The following is an 11,402-nucleotide window of genomic DNA, read 5'->3' as shown; positions in this document are numbered from 1 at the left end:
GCAGCTGGGTGTACCTCAGAATTGCTGTGGATACACAGCATATGTATCCGACACTGTATCACTGTTACAGAACAATTTTTTTTTTTTTTGCCATCTTTTTAAGTGGGTATATCAGTAGCAGTTATCCAATGCCTGTATCCCCATAGATGTGTATGTTTGGAAGAGGGGTGTGGCTAGAGGGGGCAGAAAACTTACCTCTTTGCTTCACAGGTCTTCATATCAAGGGTAACTGTATCTGAAGAACTTAATCTGGCCTGGATCTGATTTAGATTATGAGATCCTGGGCCTTGAACCGGACCCAAATGCTGTAATGAAATAAAATTTTTGAGGGGTCTTGGGAGAAGGTAAGTATGTTTTGCAAGTGAGAGGAATTTAAATAATTTGTAGCCCAAATGCAGACTGTGGTGTTTTTAAAATATGTCCATAAATCCTTTAACACTCTTCTCATTGAGGGCAGTTTCCGTGTCCCCTTCCTTCAAATCTCAGCTGATATAAGTAACTCACTTTTAACAAATAGAATATAGCAGATGTGATGCTGCAGGACTCCTGAAGCTATGTCATAAAAGGCAATGTTGATTCTGACTTGTTTGCAAAGACACTTGCTTTTGGAACCTTGGGGCCACCATGCAGTGGAAATCCCAAGTCACGTGGAGAGGCCAAATGCTGGTGCTCCTGTGAACCCTCACTGAGGACCCAGACTACAGCCAAAATCAACTCACAGACATGTGAAGACTCCTCTGATTGATTCCAGCCACCAGCCACGGAGTCACCCTGACCTGTCAAGTCTTCACGAGCCTGTGCCCCAGACACCGTGCAACATGTAGAACCTTCCTCCTATGCTTTTCCTGAATTCTAAACCCACAGAACCCATAAGTATATGGAAAGGTGGTTTTCAGCCAGTAGTTTTGTAAGAATTTGTTAGCTAACAATAGAAACCCCAATATAGGATTTGTAAATTTATATTTATACTAGAAGCTAAAACTTCATAATGCTTTATCTTGAAACTGTTGTGTAGCCTGGGTGTAGAGTTTCTCTTGCTACGGAAATGCAATTAATTTAGAATATACTTTCATATTTATTTTTCGGCTAGACTTTTCCTAGGTACAGTTGTGGTGGACACTGAAGCCACACCAACTGGATGGCACACATTTAGTGACAAATTCTTAGAGGAATCCCAGCTGGAGTCCAAGAAAAAAACAAAGACTTGTCTGTCAACTCCCTGTGTTTGTGGGTTTATATTTCAGCCAAGTTTTTCATTGAGGGTTAGTTTTACTGTAGGGGTTTCATTGTGAAACACGGATCCTTCAGGGTCCCAGTACAGAGTTCCTCTTCCTGTAGGGATAGTAAAACCCAATCCTCTGGGTTCTAGAGAAGCTCCCCACCCATCCTCACATACCCATCAACTTAGGGAAGCGGTACACCAGCCTCAGCACTGGATGCTCATTGAGCTTGTTCTGAACTCCTTCTTCTTTGTGGAAAACGAGGCATTGTGCTTTCCTTTATATGACCTCAATTTTGCAGGTACAAGAATGCTTGATATAATTTGTCTTGCATATCCAGGCGTTTACAGTGGAAGGTTTTTCAGATTAGCTACTCATGCACAGTGCCATGCCTTATTTTATTTTTTGTTATGAACAAAAAATGGTGCCTTTAGAAAACATAGATAAGCATGTGGAAAAGATACAAAATTTCCATAAACCAGACGTCTATATATTACATTTTAAAGAGTTTGATCGATAGATTTTCAATCTTTTTTACTATGTATTTGTTCAAATAATGATAAATATTTTTATTTTACCAAAATGAAGTAATATCAGACACAGTGCCTTCTAACTCTTTTTACTTAAAGATACTTCATGGCTATACTGTCCATGTTATTAAACACAACATTTATTAAATACTCATAACTTTTATTGCCTCTATTTTGTACTATTGGATTACTTCAAATATTTTCTGTTAGTCTTCTAATATTGGATGGTTATGTTTCAAATATTTCAAAATTAAAAGCAGATTTGTGATGATTATCTAAATATTTTCTGATGTGTGGTCTATGTTTTGGCTTATGGTACCTGCTTGATTTCTCTCCAAGGGGAGGTGGTTTTGTATTTTAATTAGGCATGCATCTTCATTATGCACATCAATTTATATAGAACTATTTTAACCCACCACCGAACTTGATTGTCATGGTAGATGTGCTGCTTTAGTCAACTGGAAACAGAGTAGCTAAATCCCAGATACTCTGGAGTTGGACTGTCCAACACAGTAGCCATTAGCCACATTTGGCTATTGAACACTTGAAATGCAGATAGTCTGAATTGAGATATGCTGTAAAAGCCGGATTTTGAAAACTTAGTACAAAAAAAGAAGATCAAATATCTCATTACTAAGTGTACACTACGTACATATTGAAATGACAATACTTGGAAATATTGGCTTAACTAAAACAAATCATTAAAATTAATTTCACCCGTTTAGTCTTACTTTTATTTTTAGTGCTTAGGGGACTGCTGAAGGGCCAGATGGTGAATGGGAAGTTCCTTTTGATGGCCAAAGTACACAACTTTATTCCAAGTGGAGACAAAGGTTGGGGTTACAAGCTGAACAGGTGAAATCCAGTCACATTCGTCTCTCCATCTGACGTTGGGAATGGATCCACAGAATGGAGATGATGGTTTCACCCAAGTATTTTCGCAATTAGGAGCTCCCTTATGAAATAAATGCATATCTAGCCAGGAAAATAGTCCATTTTTATTCTGGTCTCACGGATATGTACAGGAGAAGAAATTAATAGTAAAATGGTGTGTTCATACATTGTTGTAGACTTTCAAAATACGTTTTTAAAAGAACAATTTAATGAAACACATTTATAGCACTTTTTCCATTCTTGAAACTTCCAAAAGTGACTTTTTTCAGATTGAAAACAAAAATGAATTTGCCTCAACTTTTGTTATATTGTTACTAATGAGATCAGAGTGAAAATTATGTCTTAAAAACATAATAATAATATCTTAAACATAATAATGATAATCTTGAACATAATAAAGATAATATTAAACAGTTGTCTTAAATTACCAAATAAATAGTTGTGCTATTATAAGATAATACTATTCCTATTGTTTCTCTCTTTCAGGATCATATATGTAACTTCAAAATTAAATCATCCCTTTTAATTTTCTCTTTTCCACGGCCCAATATTTTCTCACAGGACACAATGTGTTATCATCATCTACCCTAAGTCTATCCTATTGCATTAGTAAGAAAAACCAACTTAACAGCAGCAGCAACGGATCGACGAGTATCTAAAAGCTACGGTGCCTGGCAGCACATTGTGAAACCCTCTGTCATGTGCATTATGGGTACATCAGCCCTTTATGTTCTCACAGAAACATCTTTATATCTACAAGTTTTTGCTGCAACTATCTACTTTTGTTTTCTAGCGTAGTACCATTCAAACTGCAATACCTGTTTTCATTACATTTTCCAGAATGCCTAGGTACAGTTTTTGAAAGCACATTTTAAAAAATGTACATTGAAAACTTCTATTATGATCTTTTTTTGAAGTAGTGCACCTTTTCTAAAGTATTTTTAATTATTTTATATTTATAAAAATATATTTTGTAAATATCAAGTACCCTATAAAATATATGTATATTATGTTATTTAAATAGAACCTAGAATACTTGACATTCAACAAATATATACTGAATGAGTAACTTTTTTGATGACTTTGGCAGTCCTTAGTGGTTGGCTAATCAATTTCCATCTCCAAGGATGTTCTGCCTCTCCCATCTACCAACTGTAGAGGCAGGCATAGTTAAGTCTCAGTGCGTCAGCCTCATTGCCCTTAGAGGGAATCAAATGACACAGCTATGGATAATAAGATGTATATGAAAGTCTGCAAGGGGTGGGCATGAGAAAACTTTTGCTTCCTTATGAACAGGGCAGCTATAGCTTGAACCATTCTCCCCGCTGCTTCCTGCCCTTTAAGGTTATTCTTACTGAAGCCATGGTGATCATCTTAGGGTCTTGGGGAGAGGCCCTGAGAATTGCAGATACAGAAACTGCAAGATTATTGAACTGCTATGGCTATTACCATCACTACCAATTCTTCTTAGGTGATAAAAAATAAGAAAAAAACTCTAATTTGTTTAAGCCATTGCTAGGCAGAGTTTCCTTGATAATGACTATGATAATAAATAAGACAATGACCAAGATGAAAGTATTATTGAGAGCCAGGTTGTAGACATCACTCAAACACAGTGACCGCACCAATTCTTTGTTTTATCGCATTGCCTCCTTTTCCAGTCCTCTTTTCCAACTCTGCTTTCTTGGAAGGGAATTCATGAGCTGTAATACTTGAGGACATTCTCCTCTGTAGGTTTCAGGATTTTCTTATCTGCCATATTCACCACCCGTCCAGGAGCAAGACCAAAGAAAATCTGCCTTGGGTCCTTTCGAGTAGTAAGCACTTTGAAGAGTTCATCTTTAGTAACGTCAGGTAAAATATAACCATACTTCTGGGCGAGTTCAAGTCTTCCTTCAGGAAATTTGGCCGGATCCGCCAGGTCACCACGATTCTTTGCATCAGTATAATACGGCACCAGTGCTTCAGGTGGAAGCATTCGTTTTGGAATGGGTTGTCCACGCAGAAAGAATGGAACAGGTTTGCAGAGAATTTCTAAAACAATTTTTAATTTAAAAAAAGAGAAATGCAAATGTTGACTATTTTATTTACATGATGATTTTCTTTTAATAACGGTATTTTATAATCATTAATTTTTAAATATGACCAAGATGAGAACTTAATTCCAAGAACTTTTTTAATTAAATAAGCTTGTTTTAAGTAAACAAATGGAAATGCTTAATTTTCAAAAGTTTGTATCTTGAAAGTCAGAGTTACTCCTGGGTTACCAACCATTAGTGAGTTTCTAGACATAGGTAACATTGTATTTAAGCCCTGTGTTCAAAAACAAAAACAAAACCTTTTTATGACCTACTGGCTGAGGTCTATCAGAGGACAGAGCCCCACAAGCCACAGCACTAATAAGAAATCCTGAAACAGAAAACAGAGGTGTCGAAAGGGCAAGTCAAACAGCCATGAGGACTTTTACAATCCTCACATGCAGCCAGCATGAGACAAAGAGGGAGAGAAGAAAATGACTGCAGAGCAAGCTTACCCAGACTTCTGGGATCACAGAAGGCTGTAGTAACGACACCACCACTCTCTTCGATTGCAGCAATGGCTAGTTCCGAAGCCAACTGTACTTCAATAGTAACTTTCGCCTTAAAGGTATCAGCACCCTGTAACACGTCAAAATAGTCTGTGAGTAGCTAGCTTGGCTAAAAGTAAATTAACTATGGCAAGCTTCCTTTTTACACTGTGTTTTCTCCTCCAAAATGCCCACAATGTAACAGCAATTCTACTTCAAAGACTTCTGCTTTGAGGTCCTATCAAATAACATCAAATTCTTTTACATTTTCTAGGCCCCCTTCTTTTACCCATTTTCCTTCCCTGTGAGCAGAGATGACTATATTTTCACTTGATGTATTTCGTAGACACCAATATAAGCACCCATTCCCAGTACTTCGGTAATAGTTGGCTGTTTAACCCTCCTAACAACCCTATGACAGAATTATTGCTAAACCAACTTCACAGATGGGGAAACTGAAGCACAGATAGGTTAAATAACTTGCCCAAAATCACAAAGCTAGGATTCTAACCCAGACAGTCCAGCCACAGTATGTGTTCTTAACCACAACATTATGCTGTAGGATACAGATCATGACTTCTCTTCCTATCCCTTAATAAGCAAGAGGCCAAGAGAAGGTTAAAGAGGGGGACGAGTGGGCTAGAATCAGCGAAAGAATAAAATATCTGAGCTTTGGAGGGGTCACCCCCTCTAGGAAAAAAGGGAGCAAAGGACAACAGAAATTCACTTTGCATTCGTTATTGACTTTATTACAGCCTCTAAACTGACAGAAAATAACTTTACCTTTCCCTACCATGGTCAACACTGAAAAATGTAGTCCTGAACTTTTTTAAGTTCTACTTTTGATCACTTTAGTTAGGATGTGCTATATTTTAATTTCAAAACAGATTCTGACAAAAATAAAAAGATGGCATCATTACCATTCTTTTTGTAGTGATAAGAATTTTTTCCTATTTTGGTGTGGTTGAAACAAGCTGGCTCCCAATCAAGTTCCTTTTATTAATTATGAACCTTTAATATATTTAAAAAATATTCCATCAATTCTAAGATACACTTTTTCCATCTATGATACCGACCTGCATTTTAATAATTATGGTACGTTTGACTCAATAAAGTAAGGTCTTGCCATATTATTTGTGATTTTTTTTTTTTCTGCTGAGGAAGATTCACCCTGAGCTAACATCTGTTGCCAGTCTTTCTCTATTTTGTCTGCGGGTTGCTGCCAGAGCATGGCCGTCGACGAGTGGTGTGGGTCTGTACCCAGGAACTGAACCCAGGCCACAGAAGGGGAGGGCGCCAAACTTAACCACTAGGCCACAGGGCCAGCCCCTATAATTTGTGATTTTTAATTACTATTCCATAGATTGCTTGACCACTCCCCATCCTTGGACATTGGGGTTAGTTTCAGTATTTTAAGTATTATAAAAGCATTTTTAGGAATGTCTTTCTATCAGTTAGGTTTATTTTGTTTTTCCTTGAAAACATATCTTTCCAAATTGGTAATTTTATGCTGAAGAATCAGAAAGTCTTATTATCCACTATTTACTACAAATCTGAAATCAATTTACAGAGCTGTAAACGATGTGGAACTGTACTTACACAACCACTGCCCTGGTGTCGTTTTCAGGATTATTTTTGTTAGTTTAATAGACACATACCTGTGAGTTGCTGGGATGTGCAGTTTAACAGCTGAAGAGGTCACGGATTTTTCCATGTCAATTTACATGTGCATTCCCTTATACACCCAGAGTAGGATACTGAGACTTAATCGCATATTTGGTAATCTATCTTCAAATCATCTTATTTGAAAATCCTTTATCCGTAAGGTTTACTTTTTCAAAGGAATCTAAAAGGTTTTTCCGTAAACATATGCCTCCCTCTAGTGGACACTAAGTTACTCACACAGTTACATTACTGACAACAAGAAGGAGGAGTAGTTAATTAACAACACGTTTATTTGCTTATGAAATTCCTGGCCAATTTCTATAAATAGAAAAGTCCTTTACTGCGATTAGAATTGGATTTGATCCCTTTCTTCCATAAATACTGAGTTATTATCATGAGCCAATATTTCCAGTATTGCAAACATAGGAATGAATCACAGTACCTGCTCTCAAAGAACTTACATCACACTGAGGAAGACAATGAAAAATAAATGCATTACTTAGTAATAAATGTCAGGTGTTCATATATTCAAAGAAAAAATACTTCGGGCAGAGTAATGCAGACAGAGTACGACTGTGGGGGAAGCGGGTGGGGGCTGAGTGTTCCTTTATAAAAGAAAATCAAAAAAGACCTTTCTGATATTATCAGATCTGAACAGAGAACCAAAGGGAGGGAGGGAACAAGCTGAACGGACACACGGGAGAAGAGCATTCCCGGACCATGGGAACAGAGGCCCCTCGACGTCATCATGCTGGCTTTCTAAAACCACAACTGAGTATCGTGATCATGCTGGCTTTCTAAAACCACAACTGAGTATAAACACAATCACCACTATGTAATGGTTGTAACAATTCAAAAGGGATAAAAACAAAGGAGGCAGAGTATAGATTATATGAAAATCAGAAATAGCCTCCTATCTAACTCCAAAAATACTAATCCAGACTTACCTCCTCTACCAGCTGGACACCATAATCCCTTTTATATGGCTGGATGGTCACACCTCTCCCATTGACAAGCTGGGTTAAGTCAATAGGCTGAGTAGGATCAACTCGACCCAAATCAATAAGATACTGCAGCCTGTTGAGACTCAAAGGCTGATACTGGCGTCTGAAGCTACAAAACAAGAGAGTAACAGTTGGAAAACTCAACTCTCTTCCTCTAAGTTCTCCAAATCAACTTAAAAGTTTTGTTCTCTATTTTCCTCCAACAATTTAGATGGTAACAAAATAAGACCCTCCTGACTACAACAGAAACGTTATACTGCTTGATTTTTGGTAATGAAACAAAACCAGTATTTCCTTTATTTTGCTAAAAATAATTTGCCTCTTAAGCATTTTACTTCACTCATTTACACAAATCAACAAACAAATTTGGGGAAAATTTAACCCACTATCTGAATTATGCATTAATGGAACTCAAAGTAACCATGGTAGTTGTCATTTATTGGGTAATCACAATGAGCCAGGTTTTTATATATATTATTGCTAAGCCTCTAAACAACCAGGAGAGCAGGCATCATTATCTCCATTTTGCAGGCTCAATGTCTGGGCTTTTTTCCCTACTATTCCAAACTAATGGCACGACTAAAGATACTTCAGAGGAACAGGGGCAAAAGTTTGCTTCAAAGTGACTATCAATTTCTACCAAGCTATTTTTTAGATGATTCTCAGCGAAAAACAGGGCTTTCTACTTTAAAAAGCAGAACAACCTACCTATGTCCTTCATTAAACCCGTATTTTGGGATTCGTATGTAAAATGGAGTCTGGCCTCCCTCAAAGCCCAGTCGGGGCCGGGTTCCTCTCTGTCGTTCTCCTTTATCTGTCGCCTCTGCCACATCTTCTACCTCTTCTCCGCCCCCTCGGTCGTCTTTCCTAAAGGAAAGAAAAAAGTTTTATGATCTACAGATGCCTTTTTATAAACTGTATCTCATCTTTTCGCTGTATATTTTTTGTTACACTATTTATTCATCCAACCAACCAGTACTAGCTAACACTACCTTGTGCCAAGCACTGTCCTAGCTGCTCTAGCGTCCAAACACTCTAAATCAGCATCTTTGCCTCTGAAGATGTACCTAATTCTTGCAACCAAAGTGCAAGCTGTGTTTCAAAGGCAAACTTCCAAGGATGGGATGGGGATAAGGATTCTACAACAGGCTGGAACGGAAAAAAACCTAGAGTCAAACATCCACAACAAACAAAGCTTACATGATAGTTCAGAAATTTTATTTTGGAATTGTAAATATGTCATTGCTACCCATATATTATTTTATTTAAAGATTAATTTTTAATAAAGAAAACATTTTTCTTAATTTACTTCCTGTCACTTCACGAAGGCAACGGACTGATTTTCAAAATTACAGTACGTCACCTAACAGCTTTTCTGGCTGTATTTAGTGATTTGAAGAGACATCTAACGGAATAAATCAATTCAACTCTTTCCCATGAAGCTATACTGGAAAAGTCCTTCATTTTAATTCCAATTTTGAACGGGACAATCATTTTGCAGTGCGACTTCGCTCCTACGCCCTAGAATAGTTATGCTTTTAAGCATAAACCGTATTACGAGTTGAGACCACGCGAGAAGATTTTCCTCTGCAGTTAAGGAGAACAGGGACTCAGAAACCCTACCTCCATCCCAATACCCTCTGGAATAAGCAGTCCCCGGAAAGCGCGGGCAGTGCAGGGCCGCTTCCATCGCCCCGTGCGCCAGCGCTTGCCCGCAACGCCACCAGCCACTTACCAGTTTCCTGGAGCCCGGATTCGGCTTTCAGTTGGCCAGGCTAACCCGGGGCAGGGTCCGGAGCAGGTCCCGAGCCCTGGACCCACGTGGTCTGGGACGCTGCTTTACGGCCGCGGCCCCGCCCCTGTCGCAATGCCGCGAGCGCGCCAGCGCCCTGGACTCCGGCAGCGGCCTCGCAAGCTTTAGAAGATTGACATGTCGGTGTTGCTCTGCCTTTTTTTTTTTTTGGTAAATTCGCTGCAGATGTCTTCATGGTTTGAGAGATCGTGGCTTGAGCCCGGGCTTGAACGTCCGGTGTTCTCTTCCGCCACGGCAAACGCGCACTGCAAACGCTGCAGTCTGCGATCCTCAAGAGGCAGTGTCTTCTCTGACCGCGCCGTGGAGAATGAGATAACCTGAGCGCAGAATTACTAATTTTGAATTTGGCTAATTAAACACAGTGAGATTAAACAATACTCAGAGTCCAGCTAGTAAAATGCCTGGCTAATACTAACCTGTGTAATGAAATTCAACCTACGCATTCCCATCAGTGTGCTTCTACGTGTACTGCACCGACCCACCGAGTCGCTGAGATAACGAACTTCACTGAGCTGCTGCTCCTGATGACAGGTGCCATAGGAGCGCTTGGCACGTGTCATCGCTGTGTTGTCAGCCTTATTCGATCAATCGCTTGTGGAGGTAGATGCTACTACCTTTTACGGACCCGGACGGTAAGGGTTGGCAAGGTCGGGTAGCTTAACCAAGGTCTCACAACAAGCGGCAGAGCCAGGACTCACACTTACACTGCCTCCTAGTAGAACAGTAGTGTTTCCTAGGATATAAAATTGAATATCTGTAGCATAGAATACATAACATTATTTTCAAGCTAAAAAATAGCTTCCCTATTTTTGTCTTAAGTGAATGTGGTATAGAAGACAAGGTTCCTTTCTTTTTCTTTCTCTTACTCTTTTTATATTTCACTTGTCTCGCTGGGGAGTTGTTCTTTCTGGTTCCTCTTAGTGATCACAAATAGTGAAGGAGAGAAATTTTTGGAGGGGAGCTACTTCTATGTTTAATTAAACCCTTTTCAACTTATTTTAAAACAAGTATAAAATACTACAGAAAGAAAAATTTGCATTCATGCTTTATTTAAGCAATATTTATGAGCAAGACACTGAAACTTGTTACTGAAAAATATACGTGGATGAAGTCAAACAAGATCTTGCTCCCACGTTGTTTGAAATCTAGTAGGACAGACTTTCCCAAATGGAGTATTTTATAAAAGTTAAAAAAAAAAAGTACGTCTCTTGTGGACCTACTAATGCAAATTCAAGAAAAATACAGATATATGAGTTCTATCAAACAATGTGAAGATAAAGTCCAGACTCTATTTAGAAGTACAAAATACTGAAAAAAAAAAAAGCTAGTTCCTGCCTTTAAGAGGTTTTACTTCAATATATTTCATAATCTTTTCTTTAGAATTTTCATACTTCTGAGAGGAAAATTACAAAATATGTTGCAAAACGTGCCCTAATCTACAGAAATATATACAATTTTTTTCTCTACCTAGAAAATCGTTTGCATTAAGTAATGAACTTTCGGATGAGTGTTAACACCAATAATGTTTCTCATGGAAAAAATGTGTATTGAATAGATGAGATACAGGAAATAAAAAACAATGTGCTGCATTTCTTGCAAGTAGATGCTCTTTGTTGTGTAGGTTATATAATGTTATTGGTGAACATCCGTTAATAATAGTGGAAATAATTGTTTGTAGTTAACTGTAGGCCGTTTGTTTATCCCATATCC

General features: G+C 38.3%; 1 protein-coding gene across 1 annotated transcript in view; it reads right to left on the bottom strand.

The window, feature by feature from the left end:
* Nucleotides 1-2,728: 2,728 nt before the first annotated feature.
* Nucleotides 2,729-11,402, bottom strand: part of LOC139039823 (large ribosomal subunit protein uL15m-like) — a 67,798-nt gene continuing 59,124 nt past the window's right edge. Inside the window, exons 2-5 of the mRNA XM_070480913.1 lie at nt 8,588-8,746; nt 7,823-7,988; nt 5,178-5,301; nt 2,729-4,678 (exon numbers count right to left, since the gene is read on the bottom strand). Of these exons, the coding sequence (XP_070337014.1) occupies nt 4,341-4,678; nt 5,178-5,301; nt 7,823-7,988; nt 8,588-8,746 (787 nt within the window). The 3' untranslated portion in view covers nt 2,729-4,340. The remainder of the gene's footprint in view (nt 4,679-5,177; nt 5,302-7,822; nt 7,989-8,587; nt 8,747-11,402) is intronic.

The sequence above is a fragment of the Equus asinus genome, chromosome 12 (genome assembly GCF_041296235.1).
Source record: "Equus asinus isolate D_3611 breed Donkey chromosome 12, EquAss-T2T_v2, whole genome shotgun sequence".
NCBI lineage: Eukaryota > Metazoa > Chordata > Mammalia > Perissodactyla > Equidae > Equus > Equus asinus.
This window is presented reverse-complemented; position numbering and strand designations above follow the sequence as displayed.